Source organism: Strigops habroptila, chromosome 2 (genome assembly GCF_004027225.2).
Source record: "Strigops habroptila isolate Jane chromosome 2, bStrHab1.2.pri, whole genome shotgun sequence".
In the NCBI taxonomy this organism is placed as follows: Eukaryota; Metazoa; Chordata; class Aves; order Psittaciformes; family Psittacidae; genus Strigops; species Strigops habroptila.
This window is the reverse complement of record NC_044278.2, coordinates 46334744-46360544: the sequence shown is the minus strand read 5'-3', so window position 1 is coordinate 46360544 and position 25801 is coordinate 46334744. Positions and strand designations below refer to the sequence as shown.

General features: G+C 38.1%; 1 protein-coding gene across 1 annotated transcript; it reads left to right on the top strand.

Annotated features, from left to right (window-relative positions):
* Positions 1 to 1052: 1052 nt before the first annotated feature.
* BMX (BMX non-receptor tyrosine kinase) lies at positions 1053 to 25419 on the top strand. The gene is given in 19 exon segments (XM_030476407.1): positions 1053 to 1152; positions 1155 to 1186; positions 3739 to 3814; positions 4461 to 4580; positions 7191 to 7252; positions 11434 to 11518; positions 11521 to 11611; positions 14635 to 14694; positions 15465 to 15522; positions 16076 to 16155; positions 16551 to 16678; positions 17062 to 17136; positions 17886 to 18057; positions 18969 to 19056; positions 19059 to 19187; positions 20507 to 20571; positions 21470 to 21588; positions 23554 to 23711; positions 24739 to 25419. Coding segments are annotated over 19 exon segments (1773 nt in total). The 3' UTR covers positions 24814 to 25419.
* The last annotated feature ends 382 nt before the right edge of the window (positions 25420 to 25801 follow it).

Genomic DNA, 25801 nt, shown 5'->3' with positions numbered 1-25801 from the left:
CTCTAAGCTGACTCACCAGTGACACTACCATACACTGGTCTGTCCAAAAGGGAGTTGGTGCAAGGTATAAGTAGACATCCTGTTCATGGGGAGAGTATCCAGAGACCCATGGTGGAGTAATGGCTAGTAAAGGCCCCCTTTTTCCTCTCCAGGCTGTTTCTACTAGATATTTGTTACTTGTTGGTTTTGGGTGGGATTCAGTGGAGAGACCAAGTGAGTGTGATGAGCATCATGCAAATTTTCTTTTCCTGATGGGCTCTCTGAAGTGAACAGGGACAAAATGAAGTGGGTTGCTTAGCACAGCACTTCCCCTTGGAGCTCTAGAATGTACAGGTCAAAGGACGTGACCTACATTCTTCACATTTGGGTAAGATAACCTGAAACTGTACTAAACTTGTAGAAATATGATGGATCTCATCCTTCTTGGCATTTTCCACTGTATGCTTATCAAGGCTAAGAAAAATAATAAATATATATGTATATACATACCTTGCAAGAACATTTTTACTTTTTGATCTTTCTATGTGTCACCATTCCATAAACATGCATTTGTTTCAGTTGAAAGAAAGGAATGGGGAATTTCCAGTTCAGGGAACACACTTGTCAGCTCTAGGTATGTTTTTCTGGTCTGTAGATAAAAGGGCTTTCTTTCTTGTCATTCTCTTTGCTGCTGTAATGACTTGCATGTTATGCTGCAGATGTAATACATTTGTGGATAAAGCAGACTATACTCTTTGCCAGAAAGGGTGCATGGCTTCAAAAGCAGAGATCCTCAAGACAGTATAGTAACAGAGATGTTTTGTTTAGAACTACAGTATATCTGTAGCTTAATTTTTGTATACTATTATTGATTTTACTGAGTGAATAAACTAAACAACTTCATTTGTTTAAGCAGTATTAAATACATGCTTTGTAACCATATATTATACAAAATTTTATAAATCATATAGAAGACAATGACAATATATTCATTACAGTTTCTATAGTTGATCTTGTTATGTTTATTTATAGTAGTAATAAAAGTAACTATGATGTTCTTTTAGGGAGATACAATGGAGAAGAAAACAATTCTAGAAGAACTTTTAAAGAAATCACAGCAGAAGAAAAAAATATCACCAATTAATTACAAGAAAAGGTTGTTTGTTCTGATGAAGTAAACCTTTCTTACTATGAATATGACAAAGGGGTAAGAAACTTTTTTTTTCATAAACTTCTAAGATTTTCCAGTGTCACCTTACTCCTCCGTTTTTCTTCTGTGAAACTAGATTAGACACTATGTGTTAGAACAACAGGTGTACTTTGCTATGAGTAGAATTATAGGGTGTCAAATCCTAGTTTCAGTTCAGGAAAACACTTAGCCACAGGCTTGAAAGTGTCTCTATTCAAAACAAATCTTACAGTTGTTATTACCATTGAGCATCTGTTTATGTCATCCAAAGAGAACGTAAGCAAGTAATTAACACTGGCATATGCTTACACGCTCTCTTGAATAGGGATGTTTTCCTTTTTCAGGCTTCCCTCTGAACTGATGTAAATAATGGCCTTCAGAAGTTGATTGTATAAGGCATAATTAATTCAGAATCTCATACATCAACTGCACAAAGCAGATGGTTGTCCTTTTTTTCCTAAGGAATGACTGTATATTGCAAAAGGGTGGCAAGACTTTAGATCAAGTCTTGTTTCTTATAAGTTCCAAGGTCTATGAAATATTTGCTTTAGTATTACCTGGAATATAGAGATCACTACACTATGTGATTATCACTTTTTTGAGGCAGAATTAAGCACTTTAAAATTCTTATTTTAATTCTTACTGTCTCTTTCCACTTCTGTTTTGGCCTCAATACCAAGCGCAGGATTCGACTCCTGACTGCCTCATTGTCATTCAAATATGCCACAGTCAGGAAAACCAAGGCTACACCTTGTATCAGAAGATGCAGCTGCACAAAGCACTACACCTGTTCAAGAATTACATGTGATGAGAAAACCGTAACTTCAGATTTGCAGCCTTTCGTCTGTTTCAGTTGCCCGGCTCAGCTTCCTCCTAGAGCCTCCATCAATCTCAATTCTACAGGCAGTGGGACTTACAGAAGTGAGAAGCAGCCACATGTTCCCTTCTGGAGGGCCACTGCCAAACAGTGTAACCACAAGCAGCAGGCTGCTAGAGTGAATAACATAGTTGCTGAATAGTGCATTAATTCATGACCCTGCAATAATTGCGATGCTCAAGGGCAACCTCATGAATGATACATAGTGTTTCACTGCCTGGTTGATCCCTGGTGTCCTTCCAGTCTTCCTTTCCGTTCTCTCTCCCCCAGATTTGTGACACTGTGTAAATGACACAGTTATGTTAAATTAGTGTATTTATGTCAAGAGTGCATAATTCAGTTAAGTGGGGGAAAAGAGTGTGTACTGTAGTTATAGGATGGGAGACTGTTCTGGGAAACAATATCTCTAAGAGAACTTTGGGATCATGATAGCTGGACAAAAATTTCAAGTGTGATGCTGTGGCCAAAGGAGCTAATGGCATCCTTGGACACGGAAGCAGGCACATACTGAGTAAAAGCACTCAGTATGTTTTGACACTGCTGTGACCACCAGGAGAATATTGTGTCTAGTTCTGGTGACTATAATTGAAGAAAGATGTTGTAAAGTGAAGACAGGTCAAAGGAGAGACTTGACAGTGACTAATAGATTGGATGGATAACATGTTAAAGAGAAAAGCTCACAGGGCTCAAGCATTTAACTAAATAAGGAGACAGGAAGCAAATTGATCAGTCATGTATACTTATCAGTGTGAGTACACATTTAATAACAACAGCCCTTCAGGCTAACAAACAAAAGCAACGAAGTGACATTTGAAATTCAGTGCAGATGACTGAAAAGCAATGTACACAAGGGAAATGAAACCCTGACTGAACATGGACACACACAGTCAGCCCAATACTAAACAATATACAAAAAGCAAAGCAGATTTCAGTAATTATTAGGTAGGCATCAAATGAAGGTCACAGAGGATGATAGGCTGAAAACAAGTAAAAGAAGCTGTCTGTTCATATTGTGTAGCTAAGCTGTAGGACTACTTGTTGCAGGATGTTTCAGATGTTAGTTCTTTGCTTAAAAAGGCAACTGAACAAATTCCCAGAAAACCACCTCTCAAAGGGTATTAAGCATAAAGGCATCACTTCTGGATCAGGATTCCTCATCACTGTACAGCTGCCCTGAACACATACTGTGCTTCAGTATTTGTTACTGAATGCTGTCAGAGGCAGATTCCTGGCCTCAGTATGAGCTTTGTCCGGCCTTGTGTAACACGAGCTAGAAGCTGGAAGAGGAGTGTGGAAAAACTGAAGTGGAAAGAAAGAGTTTACATGTGGGCTATAAGGTCTTGTACATAGAAGATGAGAATATCCAAAAATGTTTGACACTGTCCCTTATTCCTGCAACTGTTCTTTAAGACATGAACCACTTTGGCTAAGGCAGTACATATTTTTTAATATATAGATAGATACATATTTATATCTATATCCATGTTGATATTTCATACATGAAATATATGAAATAAGAAGTATTTATATGAAATGGCAATAACATAAATGACCTCTCAGAAACATTACCAAGTTGTGGGAGTTTGGTGTGGGTCCACAGAGCCCATTTTTTTGGTTCCCATTCCCTTCTCCTTTCTTCTCCTGCATGGTAACATGCTTTCAGACAGTACACTCTCACCATGTTGGCTTTCAGATTGTGTACAAAGGTGGACTTCTCTATGCCTATGCCACTAATGAAGAGAGCAGGTGGCTTGAAACTTTGCATAAAAGTAATACCACTTCTTTGTGTGCCAAAAATGTTCAAACAAGATGGGAAGAGATAGGAAAATGCTCCCGCCTCATCATTCTGTGCCATTCTTTGACACTAGAGTAAAGCAGTGCTTCAGATATAAAATAAATATTTCTGTGATGGTGTTCTCTCTTGTTATGATGAAATAAGAACTGTAATTTAACAGATAAATGTTAGCTTGGATTTGCCATATGACATATTATCAGTGAATATAATTTCCTTACAGTAGATAGATCTAGGAAAATATTCAGCGTATTTTGCGGAAATTAACTTTTTTCTTTAATCAGTTTTTTTATTGGTAGTGAAATCTTTGTAAGATCTGTGATTTTGAATCATAGCTGTTGGATCCTGTTTCGGCTTCTGGTGTTCTGTTGGATGTTATTGTATCTCCTTCTTGACACTCTGTTTTACTTCTCAAAGAAACAGGTAGCTGGGAGTAATGTATTTCAGACTTGAGTCTGCATAGAGGAATATGGTATAGAAATAAAGATGTGACCAGGATATGTGGTCCAGGGCTAGAAGTCAGTAAGCACTCTGGGGTCTCATGGTTTGGTGCAGCAGACTCATAAGGCACATTCCCATTTTGCAGACTATCATGTTTTCTTTGGTTTCTTTGTGCTTTACAGAGATTAAAGACAATTCTGATTTACTGAACAAGTACCATAACAGATTCTTCAGCAATGGCAAATTTCTCTCTTGCCACCAGACCTGTAAAACAGCCCCTGGACGTACGATCTGGGAGAAATGTAACTTCTTGTTTTATTTGTTTGATTAGGCTCATTGATGTTTTTCACAATATTTCCAAGTCACACGGACCTTTAAGGCAGTGTAATCAATATAAAAGCTAATCTACTTACACATTTTCATGTATGTATTTAGCTCCTTCTAATATCATAGCTGCTATAGGTTGTAGCTTATAGTATAACTGGGGGAAATAATACACTAAATTATATCTGCTGTGTTTGATCAAAAAGTTAGTGCCATTTTTACCTACAAACTAAACCAGATGGAATTATTTTTGTCCTTGATCTTAAAGTCTCTACCCTGTAAAACCCTTCAAGCAATGCCATAACCTAGATGGGTAGGAACAATAGAAGTTCAGCACAACAGTGTGTGTGGATGTGTGCAAAACAATAGAGTTGCATAACTAAACAGAAGTAAAACACTTACATTAATATATAATTATATTAAATATTGAGGTCTTTTTCTGAAAAATGTGATTTAACTTGCAGCATTTTTCTTATTTTAACATGTTTTTCTAAAGTATTTTTTGTACAAACTAGTCGTAATTATTTAGGGCTTTAGTTTTAACCTGTAAAGACTGAGAGAGGAAAATTTGTAAAGCAATACCCTCCTATGTGTCACATTTTAAGAAGGGAATTCCCTCATGTCTGTGTACACGTTTTATGGTGAAAGGCCATGTTTTGGAGAAGGAATGGCAGTTTATGAGCATTTGTGCTTCAGCCTTTTAAAGTGTGGTTATTTGGAACTGTAGAACACTGATCGATCTGCTGATTTCAATCATGATTGAACCTTGGTTTTAAGCATTTACAGTCACAATCAAAAAAAATACAAACACAAAATTAGAAGTTAAATCCAAAAACATAAGTCTGAGCAGTTAGGTATCTGATTTAGATCCATGAGACTGCTTGTAACAGCCATTTGCTTTTGAAAATTTAAATGAATTATACAGGTTTATCCACTATTACTACAGGTTTCGTCATTATGGAACACTAAATGTAAAGAGTGGTCTGCCGATTTGTATCAGTAATTTTGATAGCTTCATCTAGCTTCAAGATCACTTGTTTCAAAAGCAAATAAGGAGGCCATGAAACCCCCATCAATTGCAAGGACAAGGAAATACCTCATTGCCAGTCATGGATGGCTTAGCCAAGACAAGAATGATAAAGAGAATTTTTGTATATTGAATGCTTTGTTTATGTCTGAGATAATAAAGCATGCAGGATAATGTGCTGTATCTACTCTAAATTTGTCTCTAAATAAGTTCCTAAGATTGTCAACAGAGATGTGCAGAGCACAGGGAGACTGTGTAGAGATGACTCCAGATAGCCTCAGTATTGTAACCACTGGGTAATTGAAAGCAGTATTTCTTTATCACTGCTTCATAGACTAAAAATGTCGATGAACCAATTTCAAAGAACCAGAATAAAAATAAAGCATATATGTGTTTCCTTCTGAATGCCATCAAATCAATCATGAAATGTGTTTTCAGTTCTAGGAGAAATAAAAAGGGGGGTCAGCAAAACTGCTACTTTGCACATGCAGATGGCAGAATTTGCCCTGTTCAGGAGCCTGGTTGATAGTTCCTTGGGAAGCAGTCCTGAAGGGCAAAGGAGTCCAGGAAAGCTGGAAATTCTTTAAGAAGAAAATCTTAAAGATGCAGGAGTAAGCTGTCCCTACGCGCCAAAAGATGAGCCAGTGGAAAGAAGACCAGTCTGGCCGAACAGAGAGCTTTGGCTGGAAATCAGGAAAAAAAGGAGAGTTTATGATGTTTGGAAGAAGGGGAGGGCCACTTAGGAGGACTACAAGGATGTCGTGAGATTATGTAGGCAGAAAATTAGAAGGGTCAAAGCCCAATAGAACTTTGGCTACTGACATAAAAGACAAAAAGAAAAATAAAACGTTAGGAACAAAAGGAGGTTAAGGAGAATCTCTATCTTTTATTGGATGTGAGAGGAAACATAATGACAAAGGATGAGCAAAAGGCTGAGGTACTTAATGCCTACTTTGCGAGGTGGATGTTGATCTGTTTTCCCAAGTAACAAGCAACAGGATGAGAAGAAATGGCATCAAGTTGCACCAGGTAAGGTTTTGATTGGCTATTAGGAAAAATTTCTTCACCTTCAAAGGGTTGTTGAGCATTGGAACAGGCTGTCTAGGCAAGTGGTTGAGTCACCATCACTGGAGGTATTTAAAGGATATTCAGACATGAAGCTGAGGGGCATGGTTTAGTGGTGGATTTGGCAGTGCTGGGTTAGCGAGTGGAGTCAATGATCTTAAAGGTCTTTTCCAACCTAAGTGATTCTATTATTCCAAATAAACTAACAGAACTGGGAAAAACACAGAGCTAAATACAACCACAAATTTCCCTAAATTCATATTTTACCATAGATTAAAACAATGGTTGATGAGGTTATTAAGGATATTGAGATGGTGCTTGAATTAAGAGAAGGTTGAAAACACAGAGCTAGAACATGTCAGTATATCAGGGAGATGAAGTGTCAACTGTCATGATGCTGTTGCTATCACTACATAAATCTGCAAGTGAGAAAGCCCGAAGAGATAAAAACTTGCTTAAATTCCTGTTTTTTAGTTTTATTCTCCCTCTCTTCTAGATGTGACTCTCTGTTGTACAACTGGGTCTGTGAAACCACTGCCTCCAGTCCCTCAAATGCTGGTAGGTGAAAACATTTGAATATCTGGCTACAGGGAAAGACCTGACATCCAGGTGGTAGGAAGGGCTGTGGGGTGGGATGGAGAATTGAAACAGCACTCACTGGAAGTTGGTGTAAACCTCTAATCTGCAATGCAGCTTCAGAATCTTTGTGTTCACCAATTTGTCAGACAGAAGGACTCATCTCTCCTCCATGTGGCAAACTGGGAAAGTATCAGCCACATTCAGTTTATTTTAATATGCTGGTGGCAGTACTGGCTGCAGCCCTTGTATTGTGTATATCTTTTACTTTATATACTTATTTCCAGTGGGATCAGGGAATGCCATCAAACTTATCTCTCTAGTTTGTAGGCAGTCCCATTCCCACAGATGCCAAAAACTCCCCTCCACTACACTCCCCAGTGAAAATGATGCTCACAGTACTTGGAGAAAACATTGTGACTGAAGATGTCAACAAATATACCTGCTTTGTGGGGGTGAGAAATGGTGGATGAACTACATTTATCTCAGGCAAGTCCGAAGTTGTGCTCCGCTGGGGCTGGGTCAGGAGTACAGATGCCTTTTTTGCCCAGCTTTACAGAGGCAGCCTCTAAGTTAACAAATTGGGAAGTTCACCTGAGCTCTTTATGCGCTCTTGCCTTTATCTTGGCTTTGCATCAGACAGAAGCCCAAGAATGTGGTGTCCCACCAGCACCCACTGGGCCTTACTATCCTTCTGAGAAAGGCAGGCTTTCTCAGACCCAAAGACATGACACCAGGATGCCGAAAGGTAATACTTGTGCTTGATTCATCCTGAGTCCCCTAGTACAGCAGTTGCTTGATGAAAAAAGTCAGCAGTTAGAAGGGTTAAAAATAAAAGTAAACTGGAAGATCTACTTCTATTTCCTCATCTATCTCCTGTAAAATACAAGAGCAATAGTGGTATCTTTGACCTTAATTTTACTGCCCAGCCTAATTACTGATGTTTGTAGGTGGGAAGGAGGTAACAATGACAAGAGAATAGAAGAGACCAAAGTGGTTTCAGATATAAGGTTTTTATCTCTTAAAGAAAAGTCTAACAGTATGGTTGGACTGTGTATTCACACACTGTTACTCAACCTCCTCCAAATTAGAGGAGATTAGGTTTCAAATCGTGAGATTTTAAAATCCATATTTCCTGCTTTATTTTAATTTGTCTTCTGTTTTATATCTTTAGATCTGGGTCTATTTCCTAGCTTTTCTCTGTTAATCAGAAAATAACTTAGAGAAAAAAAGAAAGAAAAAAGCTGAAATTAAAGCCCGGGCTTTAAGAAACACATAGATTATCGAGAGACAGAAGATACAATCACAAAAGCTGTAAAATGGAGCTTTATGAAAAATAATAATAAAGCCCTGAAAAGAAGCTATGAACAAAGAAGCTTTTGACATTTTTTCTGATAATGAGATTTGAAAGTAATAGCATTATGAAGAGGTGGCAGCATAACTTGTTTTGAATACTGAAGTCTGTTTTGCCTGGCTTCCATCAAGAGATGCTTTGTCTGTCTGGAAAGATCATCAGTCATGTAAATCTGCTTCAGAACATGCTGCCTTCTGCTAGGCCTTTATGATTTATTTTTATTATCTGTTTGAGTTCAGAGATGATATTTTGAAAGGGAAATTTAAAAAGCAGGAACATGACAGTTTTCACATGGGTACTTCTAAATCAGGTTTAGTAAATGTAGATATAATAACTACCACATCTGGTCAGAACAACTTGACTTCATTTTCCCAAGCAGTACAATATAATCAGGTTAAAAAGGCTAATACTGACTTCTCACGGTGAGGAACAGTCTATATTTAGTCACAGAGCTACTTCTGTAAGCTCTCAGCACATTTTCATTTTGCCCTTTCATCTACTCAGTTTGGTCATCAGAGGTACTACCGTATGCCCAGCCTTCCTTCTGCCTACCTTTCAGTTCATGTTCCTCACCTCTCCAGCCTCTGAAAGTTTTGCTCCCTTGCTTTCTTCCCAGCTGACCAGAGGCATCACTTCTGCATGTAGTCAAAACTGACCAGAGGCACTGCATTTTGCATGAGGCATTACTTTTGTATGCTTACGTCCTGCACCTTTGATGCCTCTGTCCCTTTCATCAGTTCAGTGTTATACCTCTAAGTATCCCACAGTGGAGCTGGTTCCTAAAGAGCAATGCCATTACAAAGAAGAGTGGTCACGAAGATCCTTCCATGGGAACCCATAGGCACATCCCCTGTGCTTTGATAACAGTTTCTTGCCTGAGAAACACTTTCACTTCTACTGGTGCCTGGCATCCACTGTCTTTGCAGTAGGAAATGGTTCATGGTGGACAGACCAATACTGGAGTAGATCAGATAGAATTTCACTGAGTGCACACAAACATCTTCTTATGATTATGTGTTGAACAGGTTGTATGGAAGCTGAAGTCTCCAGCACGTGCTTCCAGTTTTATGGCAGGGGTGCAGTTCTGCAGAAAGTAACCATTGCCCATATGCACATCACAGCTGAATCTCAGACTGTCACCTACATCTCTCTCTAGATGACAGTGGCACAGCCATCAATATGAAAACCACAATAATATTACTGCCAGCATAAAGGAAATAAGAAGATCCACTCAGTTACTATTAGGAAATGCTCTGGAGCTTTCTACTAGTGCTGGAAATGGAATGCTGCATATATGGACACAAATTAGGACGTTAATCTGTACCAGGTTACAGATGAAGTCTATCCAGGATATTGTAACAGACTATTGCAAACAGACACATCCAGGGGGATACAAATGTGATGTGCTCATCTTTGACTGTTTCTTTCCCTGTCAGGTTGGACAAAGCAAAATTAATTTCTGTGATAATAATTCTTTATACCATTTACTTTGGCCAGTGCTTTGCAATTTCTTTTGTTCACACAAAAAGATGAAAGCTCCATCAAAGAATGACACTCTGGTCATTCCACAAGCAAAATACAGGAAATTAAGAAAGAACAATTTAATCTCAAAAAATTACTAAGGCCAAATGTAGGAGGGGCACATCGGCTCATAAAAACATGTATTGAGTATCAGCTTTCTGTAACATCATTAAATGCTTTAAAGAGAAAACAGTTTAATCTCTGCATAATTTTCTCCATCTTTCTGAAAACTGCAGGAAACTCTAGTTCTGTCATTATTCTACAAAACAAATTGGCAATCTAAAACCTGAATCCTGCCTAACAGAGACCCTCAAGCTACAAGTATCTTTCCATCAAAGTCAGATATGACAAAAAGGAACCACCCTTATTGGGTTCAAGTAGTAGTTGATGAGTAACAGATCTGCTTCTAGTCAAACGAAGATAACTCTGCTGTGAGTGATATCTTTTTAAAGTATGAGTATCTCCACTGGAGCTTAGTGGGACCAGATTGAGGCTTTGTGTGTTTGCAGGAAGAGATCATGTGTGCCTTCTGGCTCAGCGGACTTAATCAGGCATTCACTTGGCTCTTTGGTTTCTCCTTGTTTAAATCAAGTAAATAAATGTCAATGAAGAGAAACAAGCGAACATACAATGCCATGTTCACTTGGACTTGATTTAAAGAAATCACAGCCTCCTTCAAGACACTTGGCGTTCTTCCCTGGCATTGCATTACAGTGGTTTTCAATAATAAATAGGTGTCATGTGGAACTTTTTCTCCTAAGTCTTTCTTATTTTCCCTCATCCTTTGCTGTCAGTGTAGTTATCTCTGCTCTTAAATAATTGTGATGCCTGGATTTTCTCAGTTATGTCATTTCCCAGATTTCTAAATGCATTTCATTGCCTTAATTTTACATGGTCTTTTGCCCATGATTTGATAACGTCACATAACTTTAATGCCAGGCTTCTCATCCAAGTAATTTGTGTAGACCTCTTCAACAATCAATGATGAGTGACAGACATTTCTGTAGGATGTCATATTTCACATGAAGTTAATTGCTTCTGGTGTCATTAGCACAGAACTTGGTTCTCTTCTCACCTGTCTCGCAAGTATGGACAATGATATCTGGGTTGTGCTTCTGTATGGATGAGGAAAAAGCTGCTTGTCTGTGCCCATCTTCTTAGCTTTAATTAATTTGACTAATATAATTTTGCATGTTGAATATATACATGATCATGTACATGATGTGTTATTTATTACTGTACCCTGTGCTGCATTTGTTTATAATTTTATTTCCTCTGTCTTCTAAAGTGGAAGCATAGAAGCCTGCCTCAAGTGACATCACCAGACAAGTCAGTCCTGAATATGGCTGTAGCCCAGTGCAACTGGGAACCCAAAGAAATTCAGCTGTCCAGCTTGTCAGAAGCAATAAATACTATGTATTGCAAGAGGAAGATTCTGGCTCACGGAATGTAAGGGATTTGGAAAAGCAAGTATGCCCTGCAGAACACTTTTGTTTCATAGAATCATAGAATAGTAAGGGTTGGAAAGGACCTTAAGATCATCTAGTTCCACATACCTCATCTTCACAGACAACACTGCAGGCAGTCCTAGTACCTTTCAGGATCTATGTTAGAATTACCTTAGTAGCTTTTAAATGTTGCTTTAGAAGCCACATTGTCTTCTGTACAACTCCATTTTCATTACCATCCTTGGCTGCAGGTTGAGTAAGATTTACAACTGTCACTGCCTAGTACACTAGCTAAGGCGGCCTGAATTTTGACATGTGCCTGAAGAGGGGCTTATGTACACAGAAACTATCAATTTTTTCCAATTATTTAGTGTAAATGAATAAAAAGATAAAATCTCACAGATGTTGCCTCTTTTGTACACACAAACCATCTAGACCAATGCCATTACTATTGCAATAGCAGTAAGGGACACCAGTGAGAGCTGCTGAGGTATGAATTACTTATCACTCCAGTCTCTACTCAGCGTTAGCAATACTTATTTACGAAGACAGGGCACCCAATACTGCACAGGGTTTAATTATTCTCTTTGAGGTTCACAAAAGGAGGAATCCCCTTTAGCAACTTAAAAGAAAAGAAAAAAGATATTTTTCATTAATATCCAGCTGAGACAGAAAAGATTGTCTCTTCCCAAGTTATTAAAAGAGAAACAGCTTTAGGAGTACTCTGGAGACAGACAAAGGCAAGGCAACAAACAGGAGCTGCCTGGAAGATATAAGGTTCCTTGTCTGTCTCATGGTGGATACTAGCTGCGTTTGATTTTATATACTTGATAGAAATGTGGAAGGGAAGAATTTTTGAGCTAGGGGATGCCCAAACTAGTTTGGAACAGAATAAATTGCTTAATCCATTCATAATTCACTGATTTCAGTTTACAACTGCAAGAAAATCAACAACCTTAATTTAAGGTAAAGTGTCTGCATTTTATAACTCACAAGCTTGGCATACTGTTCCAGATGAAGAACGCAGCACACAATCCCAGCAACTCAAAGACAATAATAAATAAGTAAGCTGAGATATGCTCTTAAGTGCCTTCGCTGGACTGTTTATGGCTATGTAAAAGCATATGATAAAGGGAGCTCTGCTTATAAAGCCTAAATAGAGAGCTCTAAGATCAATGAAGGAGCAGGGAGAGATCAAAAGAAAGGGAGGACATTTACAGTTTTTTCTTTGGCTTGAGAAACTTGACAGTTTTATTTATTCTGTAAGGACAAATCACACATACATCATTACAAAACCTTCAAATTCTGCTTGAAAAAGAATGATCTTGTTTTATTGAATGTAGTAGGAACAAACATCAGAAGTTACCTGTTTTGTCTGTTTTCATGCACGTTCAGTTTTCTTTTCACTTTACTGAAATCTGTGTTAAAGAAACTCTTTCTATGTCTATCTATATTCAAATATACAATTTATTCCCCCTACTTATTCTTCTCTTGCTCATAGAATACAGCCCATCCCCTTACAACTACAGATGCCTGTTGGGCCCCATAACTTAGGTCCATCATGCCATGTTGCCAGATGCTTTAAGTGCTAGCTCAGCTGTCCATCTTCACTTAGCTTAGCTTCTCAATTGCACCTGGCATTGTGTCGGGAAGAGTGCTGAGCCTACCTATTGACTTTCTGCATTCAACCTTGGATAGTCTGCTGGCACCCATTAGTCACTGGCATCCTTCATCACAGCAACTGAGATGGCATGTAATGATATTGTTGAACAGCTGCTCCCATTTTCCATATGATGAAACCAACCACAGGGGAAGAAGCCATTTCAGTGACTAGCGAAAAGACTACTTCATTGAAATGCGACTTTCTAAAACAAATTACTTCTGTATTTTGCTACATGGTAATTAAAAGCAGAAATGTTTTCACCAGGAGCATTTCTGCTAGTGGTGTTCTAAAAACTGACTTTCTGATTAATCCCTTTACTTATTTTAAGTGACCAAATTTAAGATGCTAACTGTGAACTGTTTATTTTGTGGAAATGAAGGTTTTGTACTGAGCACTTACCTGAGAAAGATATCTCTGAATGATGATGAGCCAAGGTGAATCAATATGCAGCCATTCACTGCTTAAATGTTTTCCTCACCCCTCCAGTAAAGATTAGGCAATATTTCTGGAATATTTTTCTTTTTAAATAACACTGAGTTTCCTGAAAGGTATAAAATCGGATACAATTTGTCTTCTTGACTCATGTAAAAAACCATCAGTTGAAAATCCTGATTTCATTTAAACCAATATGGTTTTGCCACTGACTTCAGCGTTGCTGGCATTTTGATCTTTGTACTCATGCAAGTGCTAGCAAGGCATTAAGTCAGCCTTGCTAGCACTTCCATGCTTTTGTATGTATGTGAGTAGCCCAGTACAGGATAAAGGAAGTCCAGGTCTGTCAAGGTGATATATTAGATTCATCTTTCCCTTTTTAGTAAGATGACATGATATTGTAAGCTTTAAATGTATGCCATAAATGTCTGACAGATTGTCTCATTGTAAACCATACTGGAGGAGATTCAGAGGTTTCCTTAAAATAACCTTACTCTTACAGTATCCTGTAAAAGGCAAGCGTAAATCACTGTTATTTTTGCATAAGAGGTTATTTCAGACACCTCTTTTTCAGCCACTGTTTCCTGCCATACTAAGAACACTTATTTGGAAAGTCTAGGGGTGTGCAGTTTTGAAAATCTGCCATGTAATTTTTGAAAAGATAGATGCAATCTCTTCATAAGGTCACTAAAGTTTCATTGCCTGTTACAGCATGCAGAGAGAATATTTAGCTTTCTGACACATTGCACAGTGGAGGGAAAAGGCTGTCTAAGTGTTTACCAAGTCACAAAAAAATCCAGACAACTAAATATGTCTCAACTTTTTGAAATAGTCACTTTAGATCATGGTATAACCATTCAAAAAACATATGTAGTATGGGTTTTAACCATAGTTATTTTTCATAACTGATTTTTCACAATTTCAGCATGTTGTTTTTGTTTTGCAGGGAAAACTCCAGTGTCAGTGAACAAGCACTGGCAGAAGAGCATACTATTGCTAAGCATGAGTGAGTATATAGAATATGTCTTCATGAGAATCCAAAAGATTCTTTGGGCAGAGATTGTCTTTCCACTTTAAAAGTCCACTATACTTAGAGCAATGATATCCTACATATGGCTGTCATAATAATGATCATAACTGCAGATATTGTTATCAGCAACGTAACTGCCAATGGACTTCCAAAGGCATGAATGTATTTGTTTTCAGACAAAGAAGTCATTAGACACATCAGTCTTGTATGCTAAAGGGATGCTTCATGAAAGTGAACTGCTATTAAAAAGGTTTCATCAGAACTTCCAGAACTGGTCTGACATAGCATGTTTGGCTTGTTTCCTCCATTTGGGATCTCTCAGTTTACTTAAATATTATGACAATGAGAAGGTTTAAGATTAGAGAAGAATTATGCACCTTCCAGCTTTTAGGAAGACAGCTGTGTCATGGTCTGCATGAGGCAGAGCAAATTACTTCTGGTAGGGGTCCTAGCAGAACTTTAGGGCAGCAGGATCCTCCTCTAAGGAGTTACTGTGAGTCAGAGTCACAGAGTGGGTCCAGACATGTCAGGGTGAGGAGAGCCATTGGAAGAGAGGAAGCAGATGGGAACTAGCAATTTCTCTTTAATGCCCTAAAACCACATATGCAGGACAAGTCCCAAGTCTACCCTCTGGCTTTTAAAAACAGTTTTGAAAATATTTACAATGACTGGCATTTTTTATGTGCCTGCTGTGCCTTTTTCAGAAATCAGCTTGTGAATAATAAGCCCAATATTTCTCTTTGCAGTTGGTATGTTGATAGTATCTCCCGTGCCCAGTCTGAGCAGCTGCTCCATCAGAAGATCGTACATATCCTTTATTGCTTGTATATAAACAACCATGGAAATGTTTGTTGAACAACAATGAACATTGAGCAACAATGAAAATGTGTGTGTTGTCTTTGCCATACTGTGTAGCTAGAGGATGCTGATGCACTTCAAATAGCTGTAATATTACAAAGTGCTAGAAATTCTTCTTCTAACTTGATATTAACAAACAGATCTCCAAAAATGCCACTTCCACATAAGTGAATAAATGATACACTTCTAAGACAAGCTTGGAAGAAAGCTACACAGTGCATTTCCCCTCAAAGCTCTGCCTTTTGGTTTACTTCTAGGCCTGTGTAGTTTGCTCCAGCATGATACCACAACCAGCTATCTAGACCTGCATTTTAGTGGAAAGAAATATTTCTCAGGCATAATTCACTTTGTCCTAATGTAGCCCTTAAAGGAGTCATGTCTTCTTCCCTCGTTTGTGGATATTACATTGTAAAAGCCTAAAGTTCACGGAAATGAATCCCAACCTCACGGTTCCTTGTAACTTTTTTCCCTTTTTTTTTCTTTTTTTTTTTTAAATTAGGGAAAAGAAGGTGCTTTTATGGTTCGGAAATCTAGCCAAGCAAGCGTGTATACTGTGTCTGTATTCAGCAAGGTTCCGGAGTGAGTATCCAAAGAATGTATACCATTGTTATGAGTGTGCTATGGGCATACATTAGAGCATGCAGCAGAAGTCTCCAACATGCTGGAAGCCTGTACTACGTAGTCAGCTGGAGGGGGGGCAAAGGGGGGGAGGGGTTGGCGGAAATCAGACCAAGGCAAATATAATAGTTCTCTTCATAACATCTACTACATAGTTTGTTATCTGGGCAGCTGGAACATTCCTTGGTTCATTTGGGCAGCTGGAATGTTCATTGGTTCATTCAGCAATCAACTGATCTATTAACACACGGGCTGGAGGGCACTTTCCAAGGCTTTGATATGTGCTGCACTTTAGGGAGTTGGACTTTTGAAGGTCCCTTCCAACCCAAACTGTTCTATGATTCTATATTTTTCAGAAGTAAAAAGGGAACAGTCAAACATTACCATGTGCATAAAACTCCTGAGAATAAGTATTACCTCACTGAAAATTACTGTTTTGGATCAATTCCTGAGCTTATACACTACCATCAGCACAACTCAGCTGGTAATCCCATGTGCTCTTTCTACTTAATTTGCTTTGGTTTAGGGTATTTCTCAATGTTATGGTGACTCTCTTCCAATACTGAATACTCTAAATATTGAAACACATTTCAGGAAAGTTTGGGTGGAACTTGATCTAACACATTCACAATCAATATAGTTGCTTTCTTTTGCCGTACAGTGCTTTTTGGTATTGCAATACTATCCTATAATCACAGAAAAATTTCAATCTTGTCTAATGGTGCAGAAGCTGCTGAATACTGAATATTTGTCATTACCTGGATGGTTTTAATATGGCAGGGAGAGGGAGGTATTAGTTTTCCTCCATCTTCTTTGATTTCAGAATACTCTGTATATATTGCAACCTGTAACAGGTTTTCTTTGTAGGTATTGTGGCAAGGCTCTGGCATGCAGTGTCTACTCGAGTAAACAAAGTCCCAGCCACAGCTTCATTAGGAAATGGTACAAAGATATCTTTCCTTTATGAAATCGCTAATGGTATTAGCTACCAAGAAAAGAATAACCAGAGAATCACGACTGTTACTGCTTTCAGGCTTGCAGGAGGTTATTCTTGCATGGGCAATTTCTGCTTGCCCACGCAGGAAGCAGTGTGAGCATATGAGAAGGATGGTCCTTCAGTCAATAGCTCCTTCTGTAGTTTCCTCTTGTCCAGTGTAGCAATGAGACTTTATGGTTCTATGAAAGAGGATATCCTTCCCTACAAATGCATCTAGTCTACATCCAAGGCAAGGTGAATGTAAATGCATTTTATATCAACTTTTATGTTGTGCCCTTTTTAAGGCATTGTATTTCTGGTCTTATATTACTGCGCAAGACCTTGCATGCTTCCTTCTCCAGCACATCCAGCTCATGGCCATTCTCTCCCTTTGCCACATTACTTGGCACAAAAATACTTCTCCACTCTTCTATTTGAAAATATATCATCATTTTACGCATGAATCTTTCTCAAATCTATTTATAAGGCTTAAACCTAAGCAGTAGCAAACTACACTTTTAGGAAGTGTAGCCTCCTTCCATAACTAAAATACAAAGCTGAGAGACAGGTACGTTGCTTCAGTGCTGCATGGTTCTCCAACTGTCCAGAGAAAACAACAGCGTCGTGTGTAGTGAATACCACCCCTGCATTTGTCTGGTTTTGTTCAGGGTTTAGGGTGGCTTTTTTGCTAAAGAAATTTCTTCTGTCCCACTAGGAATCTGGGAGCTGAAACAAGAAGAAATTGTCCTGTTGAGAGAGCTAGGGAGTGGACAGTTTGGAGTGGTGCATCTGGGAAAGTGGAAGGGAAAATATGATGTGGCCATAAAGATGATTAAGGAGGGAGCAATGTCAGAAGATGAATTCATAGAAGAAGCTCAGACCATGATGTAAGCTACAGCATTGCTTAATTATTTGGAAATAATGATCTCTCCAAACATTAATCAGTAATGTATAGTGTACCCAGGAAAGAGAATTTTCTCTTAAAAATAGCATTAGGTAATGCTGAGTACATTAAGCACAGGCTAAATAGGTAGCCACGTAGGACATTTGAAGTATTACCAAAAGAATTTCACAAAGATTGATAGGGTCATCTATGAAGTTTTCAGCCAACATCTCCTCCATACCTTCGGATTTTCCACGTCACTTAGAACGATGTTTCATTAGCATTTATACAGAAACTGTTAGAAAGCTGTTCCCGCCATCCTGCAGGTAGGAATGAGACAGACGAATAAATGGAAAATGCCAGAAATATGAACATGAGACTTGAAGTTTTAGTCTCTGACTCCAAAGAGGTAAAGATGTTAGAATTTCCAGTGAAATTCCATAAGATGGTAATTGAAGCATACAAGTTGAAGAATGTTTTGAATATCTCATATCCCGAAGGAATGCGTTGCATCACTGTCAGTTAGGTGATATGATCAGGATTCTGAGCCTGAAAATTTTGCAACATGGTTTCAGTAGAAAACTTTAAGGTCTAAGGTCCATCGCACCAACTCAGATCAACTTTCTCCTACCATTAAGGCTGCCCCTTTGTGCTGCTGAATCCTATTTCAGGTTTTGACTATAACATTGTATTTTTATCAATGCTGACTCTTATTTTGATTGTCATCAATACTGAGTTTCAAATTAATGAGCAGAAGGACACTCAGTTCTTGAAAAGGAATATTTGAAGTCTGAGGTGGGACTGTATTCACTTCCAAGAATTTCATTACATTGTGTTGATATTTGAAGAACAAAACTTACAAAACACACAATAATCTCTATTTATTCTTTGATTTTTTTTTTTTCTATATTTCAGGAAACTTAAGCATCCCAAACTTGTTAGACTGTATGGTGTATGCTCAAAATCGTACCCCATCTATGTGGTGACGGAATACATGCCTAATAAGGCTGTTTGCTTATCTACCTAAGGAGTCATGGGAAGGAACTACAACCCCTTCAGCTTCTGGAAATATGTTATGATGTTTGTGGTGCTATGGCATTTCTGGAGAGCTGCCGGTTCACACACAGAGATTTGGTAAGATATCCCACAAGAGAAGTAGAACGGGGATGGTACGGGATTACCTAACACCTATCCTGAGTCAGACCTACTCCTCAGGATCAGCCACTGCTGCACTGACTCTGCTGGCACTCATCCCAAAAAGCATTGTGGTCTGCTGAACATAGACCCCCAGCTGGCTTAATTCAAGGCAGCTCTGGATGAGCAGCACTAAAGCCACATATAAACAGCACTGCCCACAAGCTAATACGCTCTGCTTCAGAGCTGAGCTGGCAGGTCTACAGCACTGCATACCGTGCTGCCTGCATTTATGGGCTCTAGCCTCAGGGATTTATGCCCCACTTGGCAGCGCTTGACATCCAATTGTAAAATAGTCCACTGAAGTAAACAGTTCTGTGAACCTAGTCAAATTTCTGGTTCATTGTGCTTCAGAGTCAGTAGCAGTATTTTGCCTTCTAGATAAAAGTATGATGGAAGATTTGTGACAATCTATGTCAGAGACTTGATTAATTTTCCAATAGAGGTGAAATTTCCTCAGGTAGCATTTTAAAAGTCTTACTGAAGCTTTCAAAGAGTTTTTATGTGTAAACGAAGTTGTTAAATCCATACCTCACTGATTTTCACACCCTGATTCAGAAATCAGGAATATCAGACAACCCAAGTAGCAGAATTCAAATTGTAAATATAAAGTCGGTTTCCCAAAAACTGGCTGTGCACCATGGGAAAACAGAAATAAAACTTGAATTCAGGTTCAAAACTGTACATGCAAATTGTATCACAGAAATTAATAAGCATGCAGGCAGAGAACACAGCCTTAGATAAATGTTCTCAAGTGATCATTTGCAGAACTAGGCTTATATCAAACTTTTCATTAATCAAGCTGTTTAAATCACTTTTCCTTGCTCCGCTCTTTATAGTGCATTGCCAATAATCCTGTCAATGTTTTTCACTTTTTGATGCTTTGGTAAATTGTGAGACTAATGAAAAGGACCCTGGAGTAGGACACCATTTGAAAGACAAGGTTTAGTTTTTAGCTCCAATGCTGGTTTTCCAGGTGAAAGAGGGTTTCTCACCTGTTTCCTCATCCCTCAATGTCCTTATATGTAAAGCTGGGATAATGGTACAGAATGTTTTTCAATCATGTAAAAAATGAAATGAGAGCTACTAACTGTTCCCTTACAGTTCCAAACTTAATTGCCTCAGTCAAAGAATGTCATTATTCATCCAAATGGATGAACAGAGGACAAAAAATATTACTAGCCAATTACCAAGACATGACATTATTTTCTCCCCTTTGGTTTTTTTCACTCATTTATTTTCTCATTTCTCTTCTACAGGCTGCTAGGAACTGTTTGGTTGACAGCAGCCTTACTGTGAAAGTATCTGACTTCGGGATGACTAGGTAAGTAAAAAAAATTGGGAGCCTTGTGAAGCTATGACGTTAGTGTATATAGTTTAGTGGCATTGATCAGCTAGCAACTGACTGTTAAGAAAGTTCAGCCGCAGTGGGTGATACAGCTCTTTGTGTCTCCTTTCCATTAATAACCATAAGCCATTATGCGGTTAGAATAATGTCATTCTGCTATATCCAAAAATAAAGGCTTAAAGGCCAGTCACAGCTGAGATAGATATTTCACTAGCCATGTTTGTTAAAGTAATCTCAGAGTTTACTTTGTGTACAAGATTTTCACCTAATTTGGGGGCAAAACATTTAATCAGCAGCCTCAATGGAGAGAATTTGGAGAGGATGATTAGCCTAGAGAACATGTCCTCTGAGAAGAGGCTGAGGGAGCAGACTGCTTTGTCTGGTGAAGAGGGGGTTAACAGGGGGTCTAAAGGCTGCCTACAGCTACCTACTGTTACAAAGCTGATGGATCCAAGTAAGTCTTCAGCCACATTCTGTAGCTCTTGAAGTTCAAAGTGGACAGCAAGAGAAGTTCTTTCCCTGGGAGGGTAAAACGTGTCAGGGAGACTGTGCGATTGCAACCTTTGGAAGCTTTTAAGACTTGGCTACACAGACCCATGCCTGACCTGATCTGATGTTGGGAGTGATCCTATCTGAGCAGCAGGCTGGCCTACATGGCCTTATAAGAGGCATTTCTATGATTCTGCAATATTTCTCTAATAAACAGATAGTGATCTGTCCTATATATTACAGATAATGCCTCTATCAGGTATCCTTTGGAAATTTGGGATCCTTCCCAGGCTTTTCTTAGGAACCTTGTGATGTACAAGGAAGAAGCAATAAATAGTATTTCACTGTAAGTCAGTCACAACCAAGTTTGGTTCTTGCCTTGTAGGTATGTTCTGGATGACCAGTATATAAGTTCACTAGGAACCAAGTTTCCAGTAAAGTGGTCAGCACCAGAAGTTATTCATTACACCAAATTTAGCAGCAAGACAGATGTATGGGCCTTTGGTATGTATGGAATTTGACGTATAAATATGTATGCATATATGCCATTATGTTTGGGTTTCCTCAGCTTACTAAGCTGAAATGCTAGACATTTACAAACTGAAGGAATGTAAAAAGCAGTTACAGCTTATGTTCTTGTTTAACATTTTTATGTATCCAAGCCCTATTCTCTTCAGATTTTTCTAACCAACCCTACTGTTTTTCTTCTAGGCACATAAAAACCACCCACTCCCCATTTACCATTTATGTGTTTAACATTGTAAACTAAACTGTTGACAGTGGAGATCAAACAGTATCTTTGGTGTATCTAGACCACAAACTGTCAGTGCTGCCCAACTCAAAAGAGCTTTTCTCTTAGTCACAGAAGTCAGAGTGGACTCTGTGCATAAGCCAGCTGTGGAAGAAAGTCTGGGTAAGCTGGGACTGTGTATCTCAGCAAAAATAAAATATGTTTGCAGATCACTTTCTACCCAGGAATTTCAAACATTTGAACTTTTACTTCAGTGCTTTTCAAGCTGATGTACAAATCGCTGGAGTCTGTTCAGTGTCTCTAAAAGTCCGCAAAAGGTGTCAAAGGGAGCCTTTTGTGAACAGGCTTAAATTCCGCTTACATGGGTTTGCTCCTAAAGTAGGAACTTTTTTTGCAGTTGTCAAGTTGACGAAAGATTGGCAACCCATTCTTCTTGACATTGAACAATGGTGAATAAAGCAGATGAAACTGTTTCCAAATGCTGGGCGGCTTCTTATCTTGAACTTCAGCTAGTCTACCAATATTAACAACTCTGCAAGAGAAACAGCTCATTCATGCCCTTTACAAGATGTTTAGCCCTTTACAAGTTGTTTATAATATATCTGATTAAATCAGAAGTTGGATTTTCTGGCGATACTTTTTCTTTTTGCTATTATCAATGAAATCCTGGCTCCAGGCTTTATTGTTGTTAACTTCAATGTTGGCATTAACTTCAATGAGAAACATTATTTTTCCTTAGAAGATCTTTCCTCGTTTTAACACTGTCCATTGATGAAGTGGAAGATATGAGAGAGCAGAATGCATCGGTTCTTGTTTGGTTGTTTTTAACTAATGAGTCTTTAAAGGGCTAAAGAACTGATGTATTTATGTCCCAAAAGTAGATGTCAGAGAACAAATAACCTTGTTGTTTAAATGTTCTCATCAGGGAAAGCTGGGATTCAGGTACCATTTTATTCTGATCCAGCTGTGATACTACAACGCTCCAGTCTTCAAGCTGGAGGGAAGTCAAAGATCCAATAAATTTGGTTTAAAAAAAAAAAAAAGAATAATTGCTGGCAGTATTACATATTATTGTGAAATAAATATTTCACTTTTTCTTTTACCTTAGGGTTGGCATGATTAGCACATGTTCAGTTACAATAAAAATTGTTTCTTGAGAAGCTATCATTATGAATTAATGATTACGATGTTATTCAGTGTTTCTATTGCTTCAGCATAAAGCAGTTTTCATAGGCGTGTGTAGCTGATACTATAAAGTATTCGGCAATCTTCCTAATATGTCCCACTGAAAAAAAAATCAGTAACAATTTTTCTTATTATTCTATAAAAACATAGATACCTATAGCTGTCATTCTGTTTTTCTTCCCTCTCTCTGTGTACACACACATACATACATAAGGAGACGTTTGTATGCATTTTTTAAAAAGTTCAGTCCATGGATAGCTATGTCTTGGGATTTCTCCATCATTGTCCATATTAGAGATATTTATAACTGTCTCTATCATCTAACTTTACCTTCTTCTGCAGTAGAAGTTGTTTTACATTTGGGTACACAATCACATTTGTCAGTCATAACTGTACTCTTCTTTGGACAATATTCTCTGTGAAGAGTCTAATCACTTACATGTTGCATGTGTGTCCTGTTCTGGGAAAAAGGATTTATCTTCCATTTCTTGACTTTCATTTTTTGTCTTCCATTGCCACAAAAATTTTTGCAGGTATCTTAATGTGGGAGGTGTTCACTTTGGGAAAGCAGCCCTACAAGCTTTATGATAACATGCAAGTGACTGAGAAAGTTTCTCAAGGATACAGACTTTATAGACCACAACTGGTTTCAGATATCATCTACCAGATAATGTACAACTGCTGGCATGAGGTATGTAAATCTCCACATACAAACTGGAGAAAACAAAATAATAAAAGTCACTAGGAACCTCTTTTGATAGCTGAACTAATGTTCATGGTGGAAAATATCCCTTATAAAACCATTGCTCATACGTAGTATATTCTATATATCAGCCTAGTTCAAGACATGGTTAGTACAGGAAACAGGCCACAAAGGAAGATTGGTTCCCTTTTATCAGAACCATGTATTTTGCAAATAACAATAAATGCCCTTCAACATCAACATGATACACGGGATGAGATTCTTTTCACCTAATTTTAATAGTTTAAAGTTTGGGTGCTGAGCTAAGCTAACTGTCTAAATTTCTTCCACGATTACAGGACTTCCATGATTACAGGACCATTACTGGTACCTCTTTGTGGCCATTTGTCCTTTCTATCTCAGCCACCACAGAGTAAAACATATGTGCTTTCTTATACAGAGGTCTTAAACAGCAAATGCCGATGAGACCTCTGCCTTTTTAGATAGCTAAAGTTCTGTGAAGCAACCCCACCCGTAGAATGAGAAGGATGTGTTACCCCATCAGTGAGTCTTCTAGGAGTTGTAAGTTGAATGCTGATCGTGCTCATTTTATTTTGATGTCTGCATCTTCTGTACCAAGAATTATACCGATTTATGGTTCCTCTTCAGAGAAATTTTATTCAGCTGTCTGTGGACCATGACTTGTTTCTCACCAGCAACAAAGAACTGTTTGGCATGTTAGTGGTGATACCATGAAATGACAGTGATGTTTGGTGTTTTTTTAATATATATGTTAGAAAAGTGAGAAAAATAATTTACATTTGAGGAAATGTTAATGCAAAGAAAGAAGATTAAACTATCACAACATAAAACAGATGATATAAAAAGTAACTTCAATTTTCCTTACCTGATAGTCACCTCTGTCTCTGCAAATTTCTACATGCTAAAATCAGGAAAAACTCATGCAAATTACAGATCCTGCGTGATTTCAAAATTAAATAACCATAACCATATCCATCATCTTTGCGTCATTTACCTACCAGAAAAGCGCCCTGCTTTTTATCAGCTCTTATCTTTTTTTGAGGCACTGAGAGAAGACAATAGAGCTTGAAAAAGAAGACTCTGCTTACTGGTTCCATATCACCTGTCTTCTGTATGAAAGCTAAATCTGAAATCTGCCTGACATTAGCTACCCCTATTATTCTGTATGTTGGTGTTCTTCTCATTTAATCAGCATATTGAAAAAAGAAGCATTTAGAGAAAGCTTTTGTGACACTCTGTAGGTGACAGAATTTGCAAGGATACTTAGGTAGAATATAATTCATTTTGTTAGCATTGTCTCAAAAGACTTCTCAGACACTGAGATGTATATTCCATTTGTGTACACTCCTTCAGTGCTTCAAGCAGTCATTGTTTGGCCTTAACTGGAAATGTAAACAAGGAAATATATGCTCGTTAGGTTTTCTGATTATCATAACTCACTTGAATGTTTTTTTTTCCTGTAATCACTTGAAACTGATGCCTGAAATAAGTCAAATTTAGAACTGCTGCAAGTGACAGAAACACAGATAGTTATAGTCTTACTTTCAATTACTTAGAAATTATTACTGGTAAAATATTATATGTTTGCTTACCAGCACTATTGACTTAAGTTTCAGTCCTCAAGGTGTACGTATGATTTGGAATTTATTCTAAGCTACATATCTAAGATATCTGCAATTTATCTGCAAGAAGGGAGAGGAGTGAGCGAGCGGCTGCGTGGTTCTGAATTACTGGCTGGGCTTAAACCACGACAGCAACATATGAGGTATTTACTAGAGTGTTACTGCTTCCTGCTACAGGTAAAAATAGAGAAAAAAAGTTTTATGCAGAATTCCTTAGTCATTGCAATAGCAAATGGTAAATTTGCTGATCTCTATAAAACCTGAAAAGACCTAAAAATGCTATTAATATAATTGCTTTGTCAAATACTTTACTACTGAGAAGGTGAAATTTGGCTCCTGACTTTAACACTTAAATAAGAATACCCAACTTTCAAATGTGCATAGCACTGCACAAATTAGTGCTAACTTCAGTAATTCTAGAGATACCAAATACAT